This window comes from Hemicordylus capensis, chromosome 17, assembly GCF_027244095.1.
Source record: "Hemicordylus capensis ecotype Gifberg chromosome 17, rHemCap1.1.pri, whole genome shotgun sequence".
NCBI lineage: Eukaryota > Metazoa > Chordata > Lepidosauria > Squamata > Cordylidae > Hemicordylus > Hemicordylus capensis.
The window spans coordinates 2,893,638-2,916,810 of record NC_069673.1 but is presented as its reverse complement, the minus strand read 5'-3'; the positions used below and the strand labels follow the sequence as shown (position 1 = coordinate 2,916,810).

Genomic DNA, 23,173 nt, shown 5'->3' with positions numbered 1-23,173 from the left:
AAGCACAAGGCACCTCCTCACTACGTACCCAGCTCGGATGAAATCCAAGGCAGCATAAACCTTTTCTAGCTGGAGCTTCAGTTTTTCATCGGTGCTTTGAATCCTCAGCTTGTCCATAGACATATCCAAGTGTGATTCCCTTAACTAGGCCCGCACAGAAGGAAGCAAAGAACATCAAAAGGATCAGGGCTGGACAGGTTCTCAAACGCAGGTCCCCAGATGTTGTTGGACCACAACTCCCATCATCCCCAGAAGGCCACTGTGGGAAAAGGCCTCTTAAGGTTCTGTTTGCCATCTGTTACTTTCACAGAATAGGCTCATCCACACCATTAGGATTAAGGTAGGACAAGAGTCCTAACCCTAGTTCAGGAGCTGTGCGTACCCCCGTTTTGTGATCATGTGCAAGGGGGAAAGCAAGGCCCGATGGGGAGGAAGAGACTGTCTGGGAGAGAAGAGTTGGGTTGGCCAAGGTTTCTTCCCACCTCAGTAAAGTGCTGGGTGCGAGAGCTGATTAGGACAACGCCTGCCGACTGGGAGAGTTCCCCTCTCCCAACAGATCGCTTCCTCCCCCTCTGATCTTGCTGTTTCCCTCACACACAATCACATAACAGGAGTGCACACAGCTTCCGAACTAGGACAGGATCCTGATCATAATCGTGCCTATTGTGTATTAAAAGTAATACATAAATAAATACATTGAAAGCTTTGCTGATAATTGACTGGGGTTACTTTTTAGTTGATTCAACTTTTCTAACCAGTTAAGCCAAGGTTTCCCAACCTTGGTTCCCAAGTGTTGTTGGTCTACAACTCCCATTTTCCCCTGCCAAAATGGTCGAAGACTAAAATCTGGGCACCCATATTTAAGAACCACTGGCTTAGTTGGCTGAATCTTAATTGGTTGAACTGAGACTCAACGAAGTGAGGTGGTGAGAGTATTGGACTAGAACTGGGAAGACCTGAGTTCAATTCCCCACTCAGCCATGAAACTCACTAACCTACCTCACAGGGTTGTTGTAAGGTTAAACATAACCATGTATACTGCTCTGGGCTCCTTGAGAGGAAGAGCAGGATATAAATGTAATAAATAAATAAATTTGCAGATCCACTGGCTAATTTTATTTAGCTGACTCACTTTCAGGAACTATTTTAATGAGTGAGGCTGAAAGTTTGTTGATTTTCCCCAAGCTAATTTGATGCTGGTATTTCCATCCCAACACCTTAAGTGGCACAGCGGGGAAATGTTTGACTAACAAGCAGAAGGCCGCCAGTTCGAATCCCCACTGGTACAATATCGGGCAACAGCGATATGGGAAGATGCTGAAAGGCATCATCTCATACAGCGCAGGAGGCGGCAATGGAAAACCCCTCCTGTATTCTACCAAAGAAAACCACAGGTCTTTGTAGGTGCCAGGAATCGAAATTGACTTAACGGCACAGTTTACTTTATTTTATTTCCATTCCAGGGCAGTTCAGAGTCAGAATACATAACAAACAATTTAAAACAAACAACATCAAGCGATCCATAAGCAGTAATATTAAAACTCAACAACAAGCCAAGAGGAAGCAAGACTGACAGACAGTTCCATCAAATGCATCCTCAGACAAGGTCACGATGACATAAACTGTCAGACCTAGGGTCATAGGAAGCTGCCTTCTACCAAGACACACAATTGGCCATGTAGCTCAATCTACGCTTCTCCAAGGCTGCAGGCAGGAGTCTCTCTCAGCCCTATCTGGAGATGGTGCCAGGGAGGGAACATGGAACCTTCTGCTTGCAAGCATGCAGGTGCTTTTCCCAGAGCAGCCCCATCCCCTAAGGGGCATATCTTATGGTGTTCACACACGTGGTCTCCCATTCAAAAGCAAATCAGGGCAGACCCTGCTAGCAGAGGAGACAAGTTATGCTTGCTACCACAAGACCAGCTCTCCTCCCTTAAAGGAGGTGAACCCTCCCCCCTTGTCCCCTCTGTACGAGGAGGAATGTTAGGAGGAAATGAATATATTAAAGCTAGGCTTTTAATAAATTAAAGACATGTTCTATATTGTCCATCCTCGATAAAATGCTGGGGAGGTGGAATCTGGGTCGGGGGCCCTTGTCCTACCCAGCTGCCACCTTGCAGCTGATCACACTCTCCGCTTCCTACCTTGATATTTGCAAACACGTGGCTGGGGGCCCTCCTCCTATCCTGCCAGCGGTCGCATAAATGAGCCCATTGACTTCCGGTGTGGCTCTCCCTGAGCTGGCCAGGCCTTCAATGCTCCCGGGTTGGGCCTGGGAGACTGATCTAGGCTGCGTGTTTCTCTCTGCCAATCAGCCAACCTGTCCAGACTTCCTCTCTGGAGAGGAGAGCTGGTTGTGGCTGGGCATGATGGGAGTTGTAGTACAACAGCTAGAGAGCCTCAGGTTAGCCACCCCACTGTATAGCTTCTTGCCTCTTCCTCGCAACATCAGAATTATGCATGTCGGCATTGAGGGGCAGGGGGAGAGGTCTGCCAAAAGGATCATAATACAGGACCGGAAGGACAAATTTACTCCTGAATTGCAACTCTGGATAACCGATGTGTGTTCCTTGTCAGCATTTGAAACTTTTATTCCTTTTTTGATGGAAAGGTAAAGAAGCAGAGTTTTCAGCAATTTGGTCCAATTTTAATGAACTGCTCATGGTTTGAAGAAATATATCCACAGAAGAAGGTGTGTTTCCCCACATTTTTCCTCTCCGACCCCCCACCCCCATTTTCTTTTGGCAAATGATGTTTATATCATGTTAGTCAATGCTTAAGGATTTTTAAATAGGGTTTTTTTTTAAATTTTTGTTTCAGTTATACATATATATATATATATTCCTTATCCTTGATTATATTCTATTACGTATTATGTTTCAAAAGCGGGGGGAAGACAGCAAAAACTGCAGAATGAATGACCAAGACAGAGTATCCAGTTGGCTGAATTTGTATAATTTATGTGAGATGCAGGATTCCTCATGTCTTGGTGAAGAATTTGGGTTCTCTGGGCAACACACTTGATTTTAGCCCAGAGCAGACCCAGATGTACACAGCCTGCCTCCAGCCCTGCCTAAGGCACCTATGATGACCCCACTGCAGCTGCCGCTCACCCACCCAGCCCTCCCGGCCCCTCAATAAATCAAACTATCCTTCTGACCTTGTTCAGACCTTCGTGCTTGTTCCGACATTCATTCAATTTACTATACAGGTCATTCTCCTGATGAATGAGGTTTTGCTGGTGTGTATCCAAGAGGACTTGAGCATCCTGGAAATACTGGTAGAGGTGGCTGCAGTTGATCTCCGTATGCTTAACCAGGTGCTCAAAATCTTTCTAAAGAAATCGGAAGACAAGAATTAGCCCTGCTAATCAGCTTTAACAAATTTGCAAATTAGCTTTAACTGGTATATCAGCCAACTCATTTCACGATGACAGATGAGGGCCAATTCTAACCACCAGTGAGGACAAATTTTATTCAGTGCTGCTCTGGGTTAAAGCAGGGGTTGTCAATCTTGGGACCCCTTTTATGGTTGGACTACAACTCCCATCATCTTCAAGCATAATGGTCTTGGACTGCAACTCCCGTCCTTTGGCCACTGCGACAGGAGATGATGGCAGTTGTAGTCCAACACCTGAAGACCCAAGTTCAGAACCAAGTTTAGTTAAAGGCATATGAATTTGCTGAGGCTATTTTGGTTTTGGTGTTTTAGAGTAACAGAGAATTAAAAGGGATAGAACAAATCGGAACATAGGGAGCTGCCATATACTGAGACAAACCATTGGTCCATCTAGCGCAGTATTGTCTACACAGACTGGCAGTAGGGATGTGCACAGATCCGGGCGGAGGTGGTTCAAAGGGCACACGGCAGGCATGTCCCGATAGACTTTGAGAAAGCAGAGCACCAGCGGGGGGAAAGTGGAAGGAGGGATAAGTGCACCCTCCCCTACTGTAAGGCCTGCTCGGCCCAATTTTATATTAAATAGATGTATGGATAGATTAACCACATTGTATTGAATAGATACTTGACATGAGTTTGGGTTGACACAATTTAGGCCCTGGTCTTGGCTCCTATGAGGGAAGGTCAGGTTCCTCTGTTGCAGCAAACTTTCCATGCTGTCAAGGGCGGCCCCCACCTAGTGCCTTTGTCTAATATTAGTGAAAATCGGCCTGTCGGCTCGGACACACTTCCTCATTTTCTGATATCTCAGATCGAAACTGGCCAGGGCTCGATGTTCCATTGGGAGGAGGGGTCGTTTGGCACGCACCTTGTTCCTCTTTCGCATCTCCCCTGGCCGATGACATCTTCCCTAGCCAATGGTGTAAAATGTCAAATGGATCGGGTTAGCCATGGGTCATCAATGGTCAGGACCCCTCTCTCTGGCCAATCACCGTCGGGTGCGTGGGCAGATAGGGTGGGATACTTAGGGCCCTGATTTGGAGCCCAGAGGGGGTCGAGAGGGGTGGACGCTGAAGCCGAAGCGAACAGAGGAAGATTGCCCAACTCGACACGCCCGAAAACTTTGACAAAAAGGGAAACATCCGTTTCTCTCTTGGTAAGCCCAGAGGGTAAGCCGAAAAGAGTAAAGTGAAAGCTCTGATTATCTATAGGGTGTCAGTTAGATTTTAATTTAGTTGCTGTGAGAGAAAGGAAAGCCATTGTGTGTATATGTACTGCAGTTCATCTGAATATTGGTAAGAAAAATAAACCAGCTTTGATTGAATATACCTTTCCATTTATCTTCGTGTTTTCTTGGGTCTTGGGATTCTTGACAGCCAGCACCATAAAAAGAACCCATAGGTAATGTGAGGATTTTTGGAGTCTTCAATTATTCCTGGTTGCAGGGATTTTGGAGGGTCAAAAATCTCTTACACTACCCTTAAAGATGCACACACCCCTGCCTTTGAACTGGTGGAACCGCCCACCATTCAAACTGGTTCGGAGGCCCATAAAGGGCCTCCAAACCAGTTCTGTGCACATGCCTAACTGGCAGCAGCTTCTCCAAGGTTGCCGGAGGAATCTCTCTCAGCCCTATCTTGGAGATGCTGCCAGAGAAGGAACTTGGAACCCAGATTCCCTTCCCAGTGTGCCTCCATCCCCTAATGGGAATATCTTCCAGTGCTCACACTTCTAGTCTCCCATTCACAGGCAACCAGTGCAGACCCTGCTTAGCTAAGGGACGAGTCATGCTTGCTACCACAAGCCCAGCTCTCCTGATCATCAATTTTCTTTCCACCCTTTCATGGGAGTCTGAGTTGTAAGCAGCCAAACACACACACAGAGTAGTGTGTGCAAAAATCCTCCAGGATTTTGGGGTACCCACAGCAGGAAAACTGGCAGAGACAGAGACAGTAAACCCAGAAGTCTTTCTCCCGACAAATTTGAGTTTCTTGGGTATCCAGACCAAGAAAGGACTTATTAGTTCTCTCCTAGCCCAGTTGTCTCTTAAATCTCTTCTTGAGCTGGATACACTCATCTGCTTAGAAGATGGGGAAGAAAGTGTCTTTTCCAAGTAATGCCCTCGAGAAAGACCATCCATCCAAACGCAGAGGGAATAAATCACCTTCTTGTGCAACTGTCTTTGCTCTTGTGGTAATTCACACCGATCCACTGTCACTGATCCTCTACATCATTTGTATTCTTCAGTACCCAAGTGACAATGGCAAGGAATCATGGCATCCTGGCAGATACCAATCTCAGCTATCCTCAGGATTTGACCTTGAGAAATATGAGTCCCTGGCAGGAGCTCAGGCAGAAAGCCAGAGGAGGAGAGCCGGTCTTGTGGTAGCAATTGTCCCCTTTGCTAAGCAGGGTCTGCCCTGGTTTACATTTGAATGGGAGACCACATGTGTGAGCACTGGAAGACATTCCCCTTAGGGGATGGGGCCGCGCTGGGAGGAACATCTGCATGCTTGCATTCAGAAGGCTCCAAGTTCCCTCCCTGGCAGCATCTCCAGATAGGGATGAGAGAGACTCCGGCCTACAACCTTGAAGAAGCTGCTCCCAGTCTGGGTAGACAATACTGAGCTAGATGGACTAATGGTCCGACTCAGTAGAAGGCATCTTCCTATGTTCCTAGGAAGCAGGCCAAAGGAAGCGAACACAGGAGGTTCAAAGCAAACAGAGAGTTGATTACAGGTTAAGGTCAGAGTCAGGGAGTCTAACTGAAGAGGCAGGACCGAAGATGCAGGGAAACAGCAGACAGAAGGGCAGCAGGCAGATAAGAAAGTAAGAATACTAGAGAATAAACGGGTCCAACAATGCCATGTAGAAAGCTCACAGCAAGAACATCACAAGAGGGCTATGGCTTCCAATGGGAGACATCATGAAGCTCCATTAGGGTCCTGATGGATCCATTCCTGACACTATGATTCCATGACTGCACTACTAATAGTTCATGAGGCAGGCCCACAAATTCTGGGCATCGACACCATCTCAGGGGACAAATCTCAGGGGACTAAGCCCTACACAGCTTAGGCCCAGGGTGTTTAAGAGAACGTCTTCTTCACCATGAACCCATCACCCACTGAGATCATCAGGAGAGGTTTGTCTAAAGTTGCTGCCAGCTCATTTAGTGGCTACCCGGGGACAGGACTTCTCTGTTACTGCCCTGAGGCTTTGGAACGTGCTCCCTGTTGAAATAAGAGCCTCCCCATCTCAGACAACCTTTTAAAAGGCTGTTAAGACACATCTGTTCACCCAGGCTTTTAATTAGATACTGTTTTAATAGTTTTTAACATTGTTTTAAATTTTAAATTATTGTAATGTTTTTAACCTTTATTTTCTTTTGTTTGTATTGTTTTATTGTAAACTGCCCAGAGATGTAAGTTTTGGGCGGTATACAAATGTGTGAAACAAAACAAAACAAAACAAAAACAAAAATGCCCATGATGGAAATTTTTGGCAATGTTTAGCCCCCTAGAGCTGGAAAATAGGTTATAGCATTGTTGCACTTACAACTTTCTGTGTCTTATCACTTCATTTTTATCCCGACTTCCAAACAATTCAGGTAAAATAGCAGTCATTTTAACACACAAGAAAGTGTTCGTGTAAGGGTTGCTCAACTTCAGCCCCCCAGAGGTTTTTGGACTAGAACTCTCATAATCCTCAACCACAGTGGCCAATAGCCAGGGATTATGGGAATTGTAGACCAACACTTTATTTATTGTTTGTTTGTTTGTTTTTACCTTTTATATCCCGCTCTTCCTCCAAGGAGCCCAGAGCAGTGTACTACATACTTAAGTTTCTCCTCACAACAACCCTGTGAAGTAGGTTAGGCTGAGAGAGAAGTGACTGGCCCAGAGTCACCCAGCTAGTTTCATGGCTGAATGGGGATTTGAACTCGGGTCTTCCCGGTCCTAGTCCAGCACTCTAGCCACTACACCATGCTGGCTCTCCACAAGAGGGCCAAAGTTGAGCAACCCTGGGTTCGGATAACAATGAACAAATTACTCTCTCCATGGAGTAATCTTTGGAGGACATTTCTGCCAATTGTCATTGTACATGCCTCTGACAACACTGATACAACTTTGTAGTAGATTTTGTGTTTTGAAAACTTTTCAAAGCTTTCAAAACACCATTGCAAATGCGGCTGCTGCAGGCCCGATGGTCAGGACAAGAAAAGCATGAAGACACACTGAAAGCCTTGCCATGCTATCATCTATTTTCCTTCTCATGAGGGGTGCAAACCTTCTCAAAAATCACAATGAGTATTAGTTCCCCCCAGATGGTACCAACTACCCCAGTGGACTCATCGGGAGGCTTCGGGAAGCAGGGTTAAGAAGAGGCACTGGCAAACTTACATCCATCGTTTCCACCTCGTGTTCAAAGCGACTCTGCAACCTCCCAACCAGCTGAAAGAAATGGGGGTTCACCACCTTCTCGGCCTCTTTCTCCGTACAGATTTTCATCTCCAACAGTTTTTGCTGGAGAGAAAGAAAATGGTGGGGTTACTGGTGTGCAGCTGATATACAAGCAACTTGGCAATTACAGCTGGTTTAACTAAATCACAGCAATATTAATTCACAACAACAGCTGAAAGAGCACCCTGCCAGTTGGCATGATAACCCTCCCCATCAGGTGTCAAGCGTGAGTAAGTTGGGGACCCAAGCTGTCCATCCAGCATACATCAAAGTTCATTCTTTAAAACTAAAAAATATAAATTCTAGCTGGACAGAGCACCTGATCTTCAATTACACCTCAAGAAGACATTAACAGTAAAAATTAAAAAATGGGTGTTTCCAGACGGAGATATACTCTCTTTGAAGATGACAGTTCTTTAAATTTCCCAATTCCCTGTCCAGATGGGGTGCTTTGCTGTTGTGCAATTTCACACTGCCATCTGCTGGCCATCTGCTGCCAATTCATGATGAGAATAGACTCTTTTCAGGCTACCTTAAAAGTACTTAAAAGTAGATTATTATCACGGATGGGCAGCAAATGGCCAGAAGATGGAACTGTGACATTGCACAACTGGATACAATTTTATCTGGATGGGGAGCGGATAAGAAAAAAAGAACTCCAATTTTCAAAGAGACTATTGAGCCATTTTGGAAGGGCGGTATATAAATCAAATCAAATCAAATCAAATCAAAAAATAAATATTCCTCTATCTGTAAACACCCAGTGTTTGTTTTTGTGCAGCTCTGAAAATTTATCTTTCCTTAAAAAGTGAGAGAGAGAGAATATGACAAGCTGCTTAACGGAACATAGGAAGCTGCCATATCCTGAGTCAGACCCTTGGTCCATCTTGGTCAGTATTGTCTACCCAGATTGGCAGCTGCTTCTCCAAGATTGCAGGCAGGAGTTTCTCTCACAGCCCTATCTGAAGATGCCGCCAGGGAGGGAACTTATTTATTGTTAGATCTTTATACTGCCTTTCATGAAAATTATCATTAAACAATCATTTATACTGCCTTTCATTAAAACTTGGAACCTGCAGCATGCAAGCATGCATATGGAGCTGCCCCATCCCCTAAGGGGAACATCTAACCCCTGCTAACTTGGCAAAGAGGCACCTATTAATGTGGTGATTCTCTTTATTTAGCAGGGGGAGAGTAACTGGCCCTGTCCACCTCCAGTGACTGTTGCTGGTGTCTATCTTATGTTTCTTTTTAGATTGTGAGCCCTTTGGGGACAGGGATTCATCTTCTGCGTGCAAGCTTCACTCCCTGGCAGCATCTCCAGGGAGGGCTGGGAGAGATTCCTGCCTGCAACCTCGGAGAAGCCGCTGCCAGTCAGTGTAGACCAGGGAGTCTCAACGTTGGGTCCCCAGATGTTATTGGACTTCAACTCGCATAATCCCCAGCCAAAGGCCACTGTAGCTGGGAATTATGGGAGTTGAAGTCCAAGAACATCTGGGGACCCAACGTTGAGAATCCCTGGTGTAGACAATACTGAGCTAGATGGACCAAGGGTCTGACTCAGTATATGGCAGCTCCCAATGTTCCAGTGACTTGCCACAACAACAAGAACTATTTATATACCGCTTTTCAACAAGAGCTTCCAAAGTGGTTTACATAGAGAATGAATGAATGAATGAATGAATGAATGAATAAGGTGGATCCCTGTCCCCAAGGGGCTCACAAGTCAGAGCTCGGCCACTGTAACAAAAAGGGATGTTTAAAACAGGTTAGGCTTGGGCCCCCTCTTGTTTTGCACCCAGCCTCTTGCCTCACTCACCTTGCAATCCTGGACTTTTGCCAGACACTCCTGGCAAACTTTCTCATACTGGAGGCGGATTCTCATCATGCACTGCACGTTGTGGGTATCTTGAGGGAAGAAAAGGGGGTTGGAGACAGGAATAAAGAGGACATCTTCACAGCTTTCTACACAGGGCAGGAGTAACGGCAGCCCCTCTGGTCATCCCTGGACCCATGCAGAGATGGAAAAACTTGCAAGGGGTGGAAGGGGGAGGGTCAGAAAAAAAACACTTCCCCCCTCCCCAAGCCAGAGACAGAATGAATGGAAAATTTGGGGAGAGAGAGAAAATTGAAAGAACCTCTCATGAAATATTTCTCTCTCTCAGATGTTTTAAATATTATCACTTCCTGCCCGCTGCTCTTTCAAAATGCTCGCAAACCTCTATGTGACATCAAGATGTTTTTGATAAGAGAATAACAAATATCAGATAACAAGTATGAACCTGCAACAAAAGTTGCAATAGATCCCTGGTGTGCATAAACGTTTAGCCAGGTGTGCTAAACGTTTTGCCCACAGTTTCAGCGGAAAGGAAAGGACGACCGGTTTCCAGATATTGTGGGGGCCAGAAATGTGCCATATTTTAAAAATCACTTTCTTCGGTTCTTGTTGCCATATTTACCCAAATAGAAGACAACTCTGAATTTAAGAGGACCCTCTTTAAAAAATACAGGTTGTACCTGTATTTATTTATTTTATTTATTTTTTATTATAAATATTTCTATATCACCCAAAACTTGCGTCTCTGGAAATTTATTGAAAAGGAAGAGGAGACTGGATTTAAGATAACCCCCGCCTGCCCCCAATTTTTAAAATCAAAGAACCTGGGGGGAAACACTAGTCTTTGATTCAGGTAAATATGGTATGTGATGTCCCATATACACAAGCTCTATAGCTATAAATCGTCATAGCAACACGATTCATTACAAAGCCTGACTGCCTGTGAGTCTGGTGGCAAGGCAAAATGGATTCTTGGCCCCTGGGACAACCTCTGGAAAAACAAAGATAAAGAAGCGGCCACTCTTGTTCTAAATAACAACAAAGAACTTGGATGTTTTCCTCCCTTACCTATACGTTTGTTTAAAGCCACGACAGATTCATACCATTCGTTGATCTTGGCCTTTGTGTGTGACAGAGGCAATACATTGCTAGGAAGAAAAGAAAAAAGAACCATTTTCCATTTTATACGTCAAGCCCTGGAGGGTGATGTGATCACTCTTCACGCAATCTGCAATTACTGGATTACTGTAACGCCCTCTATGTGGGGCTGCCCTTGTGTGCAGACCGGAAACTACAGCTGGTTCAGAATGCGGCAGCCAGGGTGGTCTCTGCGTCATCTTGGAGAGACCATAACACTCCTATCTTAAAAGATCTACACTGGCTGCTGATAAGTTTTCGGGCAAAATACAAGGTGCTGTTTATAACCTACAAAGCCCTAAACGGCTTGGGCCCTGGGTATTTAAGAGACTGTCTTCTTCATTATGAACCCCACCACCCACTGAGATCATCTGGAGAGGTCCGTCTGCAATTGCCACCAGCTCGTCTGGTGGCTACTTGGGGACGAGCCTTCTCCGCAGCTGCCCCAGAGCTTTGGAACGTGCTCCCTGTTGAAATAAGAGCCTCCCCATCTCTGACAACTTTTTTAAAGTCTTAAAGATGCACCTATTCACCCAGGCTTTGGATTAAATATTGTTTTAACAGATTTAGCATCGTTTTAACATGTTTTTAAAATCTGGATTGTCGTAATGTTTTAACTTTTCTATGTCATTTATTTTTTTGTTGTCGTCATTTATCTTAACTAATGTTTTGGCTTTTTGTTTGTTTGTTGTGAACCTCCCGGAGACGTGGGTTTTGGGCAGTATAGAAGTGTGTTAAATAAATTAAATTAAATTAAATTAAATTAAATTAAATTAAATTAAATTAAATTAAATTAAATTAAATTAAATCATCATCCATCAGCAGCAACTTGGAATTCTGCCCACACTAACGACACAGGAAGCAGGCAATGGATAACCTCACAGGTCCCATGCCAGCGGCATCGGGCTGTCCTAGCTGCAGTCATTGCTCTGCAGAGGGGAAAACTGCCGGCCTGCTCTCTGTGGCACTGCAGCACCCCCACAGCAGGTGGCCAGAGGGTGGTATTGCAGCGGTCAGCTCAGCACAGTCAGGTGACACAAGCAACCAATGGGGTTCTACCTAAAACTATAAAGCCTTTGATACGCCTCAGCAGTTCCCACAACCTTTTGCTTGGATAAGGACAGGGCTGTGCTGCTCAGACAGCCCGCCCTTCGCTTGGCTGTCCCGCCACCTGCCTACTTCACCACCAGACTGGAAGCTCTCCTGTGTCTCCACTCCATCCTCGGTTCTTTTCCCTGTTCTTCCCATTCCCAGACGTGGGGGCAGAGAGCCAGTCTTGCAAGTAGCAAGCTTACCTCTGTCCCCTTCGTGGAGCAGGGCTTGCCTTGGTTTGCATTTGAATGGGTGACTACATGTGAGGGCCCTCTGCTGTGAGGTATTTCCCTTGGGGTAGCAGGATGGGGCTGCAGCTCAATGGGAGGGCATCTGATTTGCATGCAGCAGGTCCCAGGTTTGGCCCATGGTTCAGTCCCGGGCAGCTCCAAATGGAACTGAAAGACCCCTGGTCTGAAACCCTGATTTGGAGGGGAGGAACACCGCTCAGTGGTAAAACCAGGCAGTGTCTCTAGCTAGGGCTGGGAGGGACTCCTGCCTGAAACCCTGGAGAGCCGCTGCTGCCAGTCACTGTTGACAAGACTGAGCTAGGTGGAGCCAAGGGCCTGACTGGGTAGAAGGCGGTTCCCTATGTTCCTGTGACTTGTTCTGGCTGGCCGCACCCCTCTTGGGCTACCCAGTGCCATCCTCTTACAGGTGGATTGCTTGGCTTTGTGCCTCCTACCAGGTGCTGGTCTTGACCTTTAAAGCCCTACACGGTTTGGGGCCGGGGTACCTGTCAGACCGCATTCGCCCATATGAACCTCTCAGGGCCCTCTGCTCATCATCTCAGGCCCTGCTCATGGCCCTGCCACTAACAGAGATCCGGTTGGCGGGGACTAGATATGGGGCCTTTTCGGTTGTGGCCCCCCTGGCTTTGGAAGGCCCTCCCGGAAGAGCTTCGCCATGCTTCCTCCCTCAGTGTTTTTCAAAAACAATTTAAAACACACCTTTTTAAGTAGGCTTTTTAATGCGCCAATTTTTTTTTTGTTATATCTAGTAGGTTCTTTGGCTTTTTATAATTTTCAGTTTTTTAGCTTTTAAAACAACTTTTAGTTTGAACCTAATAACGATTGCTAATAACGATTGTGGTTTTTAACCTGACTTTTAACTTGTTTGTTTAGTTTGGTTAATTTTATTTTATTGTGTCTTGTATCTATTTTATTGTTGTGAGCCGCCCCGAGCAGAAGTGCACAGGAGGGGAAGGGTATAAATACTTTAAACAAATAAACTCAGGCAACCGCCTCATCGTTTGGGCATGAGCTTTCCTTGCAGCTTAACCACCTGTACTCCTGATGAACTTTTCTCTCCATATTGCATTCTTTGCAGGTGGTTGCGTGGGGTGGGGGTGGGATAGCTATTTATACAGATGTCCTGATGACTGGCGCAGTCGAGCTTTACGCAAACAACGACCAGCTGGAGGAGGAGGAAGTGCCCACCAGCCTGGGTCCCAGGGCCCAATCACAATCCCCTGAACCCTTCAGCTGGTCGCCCCTTAGAAGAGCCCCCTCCATCATCCCCAAATCCCCAGGAGCAGAGGTGGTGCTGCACCAGGGCAGAGCGTGTGCCTAGATTCTTGGGGCCTCCTTCCCAATGGGACTACTCAAGAGGAGGGAGGGGGCAATGTCTCCTCTGGAGTAGGGACCCAGGGAGGGTGGGCTCTCACTGGTGCCGACATAAGCTGTCAGCTAGCACCACCCGTCTGGTGCTCCCTTTCAGAGCTCTTGCCTGCAGACTGTCTTGCTGGACCTGGCTTCAGTCTGGCCACTGCTGGACCTTCTCCACCAACCACATCTTGGCCTGGTCAGTATGAGAAACGGCCTCTCGGTTTTCTCTCCACCTACCCGAGATAATTCAGAAGTTCTGCCCTCTTCTCACTGAGTGACCGTTGTTCTTTCAGCATGTTCTCCAGTTCTGTGTTCACGGCGCTCGGGTCCTGGATTCTTTCACTATCCATAAACTCTCTACGCAAGACAGAAGCAAACACCAGATTCAATACTGCGCTGCAGGAGATGTCATGTGAATTAAAAGCTAGAGGCTGGGGTGGGACCATAGTTCAGTGGGAGAGCATCTGCTATGCACGCAGAAGGTCCCAGGTTTAATCCTTGGCAACCTCTCCCGACAGGGCTGGGGGGTTTGAAACCTTGAAGAGCTGCTGCCAGTCAATATCAAACTCCAAACCCACCGGCTGTTTTAGACTACAACTCCCATCATCCTCAGTCACAGTAGCAAATGATCAGAGACCCAACAACAGGTAGGGCTGAGAGAAGACTCCAGCCTGAAACCTTAGAGAAGCTGCTGCCAGTCAGTGTAGACAATACTGAGGTGGATTCGCGGCCATACTGATATGTTTTATCTTCAAGAATTGTCGTCCAGTTGTAATGATTCAATTTCCTAACATGTGGTTAAATTCTGTTTTTTGCAGCTTGTAAAATCCGTAAAGGGATACTTGCTTTGATATAAGTACCCCGCCTTTCCAGTTTGTTATGTATGATGATTTTTTGATTGATTGATTAAGTGCCGTCGAGTCAGTGTCGACTCTTAGCGACCACATAGATATATTCTCTCCAGGATGATCTGTCTTCTACTTGGCCTTTAAGTATGACGATTACTGTATGTTTATTTAGCTGGCTGATGACCGTAATAAAGGAATCTGAATCTACTGAGGGAGATGGACCAATGGTCTGACTCAGTATAAGGCAACTTCCTATATAATCTGGGGGGCAGGATGCTAGCACAGTGGGAGAGCATCAAGGCGGGCATTCACTCCTTAGCAGCATCTCCAGGGTGGGCTGAGAAAGACTCTTGCCTTGGAGAGGCTATTGGAGAAGTAATTTTTTTCCCCCTGACCTGAAACTGCAAATTATATGATCTTTTTGCACAGCTCTCCAGATGTTTATTCTTTCTTCCAGTTGGTACCACTGAAAGACCTCCTGCTTCAGGTCTGCCTCCATCAGGTTCATAAACAGCCTGGCGATTGCTCTCCGGTTGGCCAGCAGGGCTTGGTTTATCATCTGTGATAGGAAGACGGAACCAATAATTAAGAGAGGTACACACAGCCCATTGTATTATGGGAGATAACATACCTGTTTTCTGCAGGTATTGGCAGAAGCTGTAGGTAGGCAACAGATAAAGCTCCAGAGAAGGGGAGAATTTGACATAATAGCCAACTTGAAAAAGCCAGAATTGTGTTAGCTTACAACTTGCCTTCCATGAACCTGCATTTTTCCTTGGTCTTTGAGGCCCAGCTGAAAATGAGGATAATGTAGTGCCAGGCACCAGCAAAGATACCCCATGGTGTCCATGTGGGTGCATCAAAGACGTGTTGTAAGCAGCAAGTTATTGGAGTTATTTCTGTGGTTTGTGAAAAGGACGCTTGTCATTACAGTGTTGGTAATCCAATACCTTCCTCAATATCACACTCAGTGTTGATTCTAATGAACACTGCAGGCAGTGCATTGTGTTATATGACAATTGTAGGATATTCTGCTTACAGTAGAGTCTTACAACGGTGTAGTAGAACCAGTGTGATGTAGTGGTTAGAGTGCTGGACTAAGACAGGGAAGACCCGAGTTCAAATTCCCATTCAAGTCATGAACTCAGTGGACGACCCTAGGCCAGCCACGTCTCTCTCGGCCTAACCTACCTCACAGGGTTATTGTGAGGATAAACACAACCACGTATACCACTCTGGGCTCCTTGGAGGAAGAGTGGGATGGAAATGTAAAATAAATAAATAAATAAATAAAGTATACGACAGTATGCGCAACAGTATCTTGAAAGGGACACACAGACCCCTGGGAAGACTTCTTTGGCCGAAGACATCTGTGAGGAAGGTGCAGAGGAAGTCGATTATTTGTTTGTTTGTTTGAGATTTATATGTCGCCCTACTCCCACAGGACTCAGGGCGGATTACAAGCAATAACATACACAGCAACACAATTCCATAAAAATATATCGTACATAACCTCATAAGCCACAATACTTCCCAGTGCTCTGTGTGTGCCTTTCAAGGTGGTACTCAGGCTTCACAGGGATCAAGCTTGACAGGATAAGGGCTTGTGGTCGCCAGCATGACTTGTCCCCTTAGCTAAGCAGGATCTGCCCTGGTTTGCATATGAATGGGAGACTACATATGAGCACTGTAAGATATTCCCCTCAGGGGATGGGGCCGCTCTGGGAAGAGCATCTAGGCTCCAAGTTCCCTCCCTGGCAGCATCGCCAAGACAGGGCAGAGAGAGACTCCTGCCGGCAACCTTGGAGAAGCCGCTGCCAGTCTGTGCAGACAATACTCGGCTAGATGGACCAAAGGTCTGATTCAGCTTCCTATGGAAGCATGAACTGTCCCCTTTGCTAAGCTGGGTCTGCCCTGGTTTGCATTTTAATGCCTAACCTACCTCACAGGGTTGTGGTGAGGAGAAACATAACTATGTACCCCGCTCTGGGCTCCTTAGAGGAAGAGGGGAATATAAATGTAAAAATAAATAAATAAATAGATGAGAGACCACATGTGTGAGCACTGGAGGATATTCCCCTTAAAGGATGGGGCCGCTCTGGGAAGAGCATCCAGGCTCCAAGTTCCCTCCCTGGCAGCATCTCCAAGAGAGGGCTGAGAGAGACTCCTGCCTGCAACCTTGGAGAAGCTGCTGCCAGTCTGTGAAGACAATACTGAGCTAGATAGACCAAGGGTCTGACTCAGGATATGGCAGCTTCCTATGTCCCTATGGCTCTCACACTGGAGGTTTTTACCCAAGTGACTCCCCGCTAGAAAAACAGTCAAGATCACTGACCTACCGAGTCCCCACAATGTAAAAACAAAGCCTCTCCTGCAACAAAGTCTGGGAAACAGGAGAGAGACACTCATGAGTGAGTTGGGGACTGTCAGATAAGCTGAGCTTTGCAAATAGGCAGAATGGAGGCTAAATTTTACTGAAATTACCTCAGTATTGCTTTCCCCCCGTTTTAATAAAATGGTGCAATTAAAGTGGCCCACTCCACTGAAGTCAATGGGGGGAAAAACCACCTCCTTGCCGACAGCAAGTGCAGTTTTTCCCGTCAGCATTCTGGCAGTGGGGGATGGGCAGCCAGGGCAGGGTCCCCTGAGGTAATTCTGAGGTAATTCTGAGGTAATTCTGAGGGAGCCACTCTCTGCCTGACAGTACAGAGAGGTGCGGGGAGCAGGGAGAAAGGGATGTAGCAATCCTGGGCAGACTTACTCAGAAGTAAGCCCTAGGGATGTGCACAAATTGTTTCGGGCGGCCGTGGCGGGGAGGGGAGCAGAGAACGGTAGCTTTAAGAATGAGGCACACAGGTCCTGACCTGCTCTGCCACTCTTTTGGTCTTGGCACTGCCCTTCCCAAAAGGCCGCATGCGGCTGTGTGGCAGAGTCGGCACAAACATGGCTGCCGCGTGTGTATGTGTGGCGGCCATGTGCGTGCTGCCGCTGCGACAACACTGCAACATGACGACGCACGCAGCCTTTTGGGAAGGACAAGGCCGCGACCAAAACAGCCTGCCTCATTCTTAAAGCTACCGCTCGCCCCTGCCGAAACACTTCAGACGCGGCCACTCGAATCATTCCGGCGCCTCGCTAAGGAGGCACCAAAACGATTCGGTCGCATCCCTAGTCAGCCCCGACACTGCTTCTCCCATACAGGGCTCTAACTCCCCACCTGGTTTCCCCCAATTGTCCACTCCATGGCTCCCCTCCCGCTCTTCCCTGAGAGTTCACCTTCCATAACTGAATCCAAGGGCTGGCTCCCTCGGCCAGAGTACTGGCAAAACGTGTCGGCATTCTGGCTTCACTCTCAAACCGGCCACACTCGGCCTAACTTTGCCAGGACTTGCTAGCCACAGGCTTGAATGGGGCAGGGAAACCCTCATAACTTTTGAAGCGCTGCTCCAAATGCCACCAAATCAACAGAGGACTGCCTTCCCAGACAAGCCTGAACAGTTTCATCAAAATTTAAAGAAATAGAAGATATCCCAGGACCAAAGGGTCAGCTTTCTTAACATGCACTGTGGCAGCTTTGATCAGATCTTGTTGAAAGGAGGCACGTTTGCAGAGCTCATCAAGAGGATCACACACTCCGGGTTTCAAGTTATTCGCTCAACAGTTGTAACCTTTTTTTAAGCAATAGAATTTTGAGGCTATAATGGCAGAACCTTTTTGTGTGTTTTGTAACTGTACTTAACTAAAGGGGCACCACCTATGCCCCTTTGGTGCTTATTTATATAATCATGTTTCTCCCCATAACTGCAAAAATGCTCTGAGGCGTGGTGGAGGGTTTGTGACATCACAGGCATCAGCCAACAGACACCCTCCACAGGCAGATCTTCCCCATCCACAATCTGAAGCCTGCACAACCAGTTTCTTTCAGAGCTTGCCCTGGAACGATACGGTATGCCTGTCTGCAAAGCACTGAAACTTCCTCCACTGCTCCAGCAGCGGCAAATCCGTCCACACACAAATATCTGCCTTAACCTTCCCTTGCCCAATATCTGTTCTTATTCCCTACAGTGTCCCACAGATCTCATCCCCCTTTTCCGGTCCACTCCATAAACCTGCTTCCATACCAAGCCCAGATGTTGTCACCAGAACTAGGTATCTAAATCAACTCAACCGCAGGCATTTGTCCAAACCCCTCCACAAAAGCCTCTAAATGCAAAGCTTGTGGTTTCCACTTGCAGAATTCTAGTCTCCTTTAACAAGAGGAGAGAGATTACCATGGCTTCATTGTGTATCAGCCTGTGAACATCCGGGGACAGGAAGTAGGCAATGTCCTCTAGAATCTTGGTACATCTTTTCAGCAAGGCTTTGATCTGGAAATCAAAAAGTAGAGAAAGCTGAAGCAGGAGAAATAGAACAACCCCCTCTCTGTTGATGTAGCAGTTACCTGGCTGCTTTCCCTCTGGTTGGTGGTGGGTGTGTGCAGTGTACACAGGCAAATGCATGCACATCAGCTGCAAACAACCCTTCTGATATTAGCACTAGCGGCCTTGGTATGTTATTTCCCAAGATGAAATTATCCAAAAACATCACATGCACAGGAATCATTTGAAATAAAAATGCATTATTAGTGTCTTATCGCTATCTTCTTATACTTAGCAATGGGAAATGACAGGTGTCTTAGCTTCAGCCATAGTTCTTCAAGTAGTCTTCTGTGCATTCACACTTGGGGAGTGGGGTATGTGCCCAGAGGCCCTCTTACCCCTGGTCTCTGGGGCCAAAGTATTGTAGTCCAAAAACAGCTGGGGGGAATCAATCGATCTATCTATCTGCAGTGCTCATATTACACCTATCTTGAAAGTACGACACTGGCTGCCAGTCTGTTTCTGGGTCAATTCAAGGTGCTAGTTATTACCTTTCAATGGTTTGGGCCCCAGATATCTTTGGGACCACCTGCTCCCAGCTGAATCAATTATTTAATTTCGCTGATGTTTCTCTTCAGTCATCTTCTTTTCTAAACTAAAAAGCCCCAGGTGTTGTAGCCTTGCCTCGTAAGGAAGGTGCTCCAGGCCCCTGATCATCTTGGCTGCCCTCTTCTGCACCTTCTCCAGTTCTACAATGTCCTTTTTGAGATGTGGTGACCAGAATTGTACACAGTACTCCAGGTGTGACAGCACCATAGTTTTGTCTAAGGGCATTATAATATTAGCAGTTTTATTTTCAATCCCCTTCCTAATGATTCCAAGCATGGAATTGGCCTTTGTCACAGCTGCTGCTGCTACGCACTGAATCGACACTGTCCACCATGAACCCAAGATCCCTCTCCTGGTCAGTCACCAACAGCTAAGACCCCATCAGCGTATATGTGAAGTTGGGGTTTTTTTGCCTTAATGTGCATCGCTTTACACTTGCTAACATTGAACCGCATTTGCCATTTTATTGCCCACTCCCCCAGTTTGGAGAGATCCCTTTGGAGCTCCTCACAACCTGTTGTGGATTTCACTACCCTAAATAGTTCATTGTCTTCTGCAGATTTAGCCACCTTGCTTCTTACCCCAACTTCTAGATCATTTATGAATAAATTTAAAAGCACTGGTCCCAGTACAGATTCCTGGGGGATCCCACTTTTTACTTCCCTCCATTTAGAGAACTGACTGTGTATACCTATCCTCTGTTTCCTGTCCTTTAACCAGTTACCAGTCCACAACTGAACCTGTCCCCATATCCCATGAATGCTAAGTTTTCTCAAGAGCCTTGATGAGGAACTTTGCTGAAAGCTTTTTGGAAGTCCAAGTATAAAGATAAAGAGTACCTAGCTCAAAACATGTGGGGATTCTGTAATAAAAGCATATTTTTCTGCATTACTGAAGCAATTGCATGGAAGAAGGGAGCTGGCACTCCAAAAAGGTACAAAAAAAGAGGTAATTGTTACAAATGCACTCTCTCTAAGCCCAGTGTGTTTCAGAACATTGTTTTCTTGAGGGGCACAAAAAGAGATGCTTGTGAGAAAAGGCATAAGATCGACCAGGGCAACTATAGTTCATATCCTGTCTCATCCCAGAGACCAGAGCCTACAACGTCTGGTCATGTAGCAAGGCAGGGTTAGTCAGGATTCAGCACCATGGACAGATCCCATGGGACATGCTGATCTAACAAGAGAGGTAGACTGAGCTCTTAAATAGGTTCAGGCTTAGGTCCAGGGTACATAAGAGAGCACCTTCTCTGTCGTGAACTTTGTCGCCAATTAAGATTATTATTATTATTATTATTATTATTATTATTATTATTATTATTATTATTACATTTATATCCCACTCTTCCTCCAAGGAGCCCAGAGAGGTGTACTACATACTTGAGTTTCTCCTCACAACAACCATGTGAAGTAGGTGAGGCTGAGAGAGAAGCGACTGGCCCAGAGTCACCCAGCTAGTCTCATGGCTGAATGGGGATTTGAACTCGGGTCTCCCCGGTCCGAGTCCAGCACTCTAACCACTACGCCACGCTGGCTCTGGTGTAGATCATCTGGAGAGGTCTGGTTACGGTTGCCGCCAACTCAAATCTGTGCCTTCTCTGTGGCTGCCCCAGGACTTTGGAATGCGCTCCCTGCTGAAATAAAAGCATCTCCTTCTCTATTCATTTTTAGGAGGACCATGAAGACGTCAGGATCTTTCCCAGCCCTCCCTGGAGATGCTGCCAGGGAGTGAATCTGGGACCTTCTGCACGCAGATATGCAGAAGCTCTTCCACTGAGCTTGCTGCCATGCTCTCCCCTCAGCAGTGCTAGAGGGCGGTTACAGAAGGATCCCATTTGCAGAGCGACTGTGCCCCTGTGGCTCAGGACGGACTGAAACTACTGAGCATGTCCTCCTATACTGCTCATTCTATAGAGACATTCATGCCTCTCTCATCCTCCCATTGTTAAGCAAATTCCCAGGACGTCTGAGACAATTCTACAGCTCCTTGTTACTCTCCGACACGAAGCCTGCCATTACGTGTAGCATTGCCAGGTACTGTGCGGCTGTGATCAATCGGCATCCGTCGGAGGATGATAGGCTGTGAGCCCCTTCAGCCTTAATCTGATTCTTGATGACTCTGGACTGACCTGGCACTTGCCCATGCCTCCCTTCCCCTTGTTTTTTAATTGCATTTTATTGCTTTTCTATTGTTTTTTATCATGCTAATCTGGATTTTTTTACCATTTTATACTCCCCTTTTTATCTGTTCTGTGCATTTTTATAATAGAAATAGTATTATTTTATCTCTTTTATTTTTAGTAGTTTTAGTTTTTTAGTATTAACGTGCACATATGTAATCATTTTTATCTCATCCTTAATTTTAGCCTTTCATGATATGTTTCATCATCATTATCATCATCATATAACATGATGTATTCACTTGTATTCACTTTTAGTATTAATATGTACTCATATAATTTTATGCTGGTCTCTGACCGTAATAAAGGTTGATTGATGGACTTCCACTGAGCTACGTTGGCCCCATCCCCTACATGGAATATCTTGCAGTGCACACACGTAGCCTCCCATGCAAACGCAAACCAAAGTGAAACCTGCTTAGCAAAGGCAGACCATCCATGCTCGCTACCGCAAGTCCAACTCTTCAGGGCCGCCAGCTAAGGTCTTTCCCAGGCCTGTTAGCTGAGACTCCTAACTGTTGGGGACTGAAGCTGGGACCTCATGAATGCTCGGCCCACAGCCTCTCTTTGGTTGTTATTTTCCAAGTTAATGCTTTGGATGTTTACTTTGCCCCGTCCTGGGTCTCAGGAAGAGAATAGTTTTCCTGACAATACACTCATCAGCACTATTTCACGGAGCTGGGCACCGCTGCCTTCCGCAGCCCCTCGCTAAGCTCCGACGTTGAAGCAAGCGCTCAGATAACATCTTTTGGCTCACCCGTTCGGTTCGATCCACTTCTGCCTTGCGCAAGGCTTCGTCCAGCTCTCTGATCCACTGCCTTCTTAGCAAGGACTGCTGGCAGATAAGGTTCCACATCTCGTCAAAGTCCTGCAAAGAGAGACATAGCATGAATTCTAGCAGGGAACACTCCATCACGTTTAAAAGATCTTGAGGAAAACGGAAGTTGACCCCATGCCACATACTGGCTTTTAGAGGGGGGCATGAATAAGGCGCACCCATTTCTATGGCTGCTGATCCTGTCTTCAGGCCCACCAGCCCTCTCCAACTGGGCTGGTGAGCCACCGTCCCTCTGCCTTCCATCACCACTGCCCCACACCTTATTCTGCTACTCAGAGCATCTGTTGGTCCCACGGCTATGTTTCCTTAGGATAAGGAGAGAGCAGGATAAGGAGGGGTAGTCTTGTGGTAGCCAGCATGAATGGTCCCCTTTGCTAAGCAGGGTCCACCCTCATTTGCATTTGAATGGGAGATGACATGTGTGAGCACTGGAAGAGATTCCCCCTGCCAGGGCAGTAGTTCCCAAACAGGGTTCCTCCAGATGTCGCTGAACTACAACTCCCAGCATCCCCAGCCACAATAAATTGCAACTAGACAATAAGGAGGATTTTCCTGACTGTAAGAGCTCTTGGACAATGGAACTGCCAGCCTCATGCAGTGGTGGGCTTTCTTTCACCAGAGGTTTTCCAAGCGGGGGTTCGACTTGGACTAGAAGACCTCCAAGGTCCCTTCCACCTCTAAAATTCTATCCTATTCTGTTATAAAATTTCTATTCTACTTTGGCCACTTGGTTTGAGCTCAAGTGAGATCCGAACCCAGAGCATGAGCTAAGCACCTAACACAAGCCATCTGGTTTAGGCTGGTTG

At 46.5% G+C, this 23,173-nt stretch overlaps 1 protein-coding gene across 1 annotated transcript in view; it reads right to left on the bottom strand.

Moving 5' to 3' along the window:
- Positions 1–23,173, bottom strand: part of CCDC180 (coiled-coil domain containing 180) — a 71,157-nt gene that overhangs the window by 38,999 nt on the left and 8,985 nt on the right. The window contains exons 7-15 of the mRNA XM_053282386.1: positions 22,287–22,397; positions 18,655–18,750; positions 14,779–14,942; positions 13,773–13,892; positions 10,768–10,847; positions 9,682–9,770; positions 7,803–7,925; positions 3,161–3,334; positions 29–144 (exon numbers count right to left, since the gene is read on the bottom strand). Coding sequence (XP_053138361.1) covers positions 29–144; positions 3,161–3,334; positions 7,803–7,925; positions 9,682–9,770; positions 10,768–10,847; positions 13,773–13,892; positions 14,779–14,942; positions 18,655–18,750; positions 22,287–22,397 — 1,073 coding nt within the window. The remainder of the gene's footprint in view (positions 1–28; positions 145–3,160; positions 3,335–7,802; positions 7,926–9,681; positions 9,771–10,767; positions 10,848–13,772; positions 13,893–14,778; positions 14,943–18,654; positions 18,751–22,286; positions 22,398–23,173) is intronic.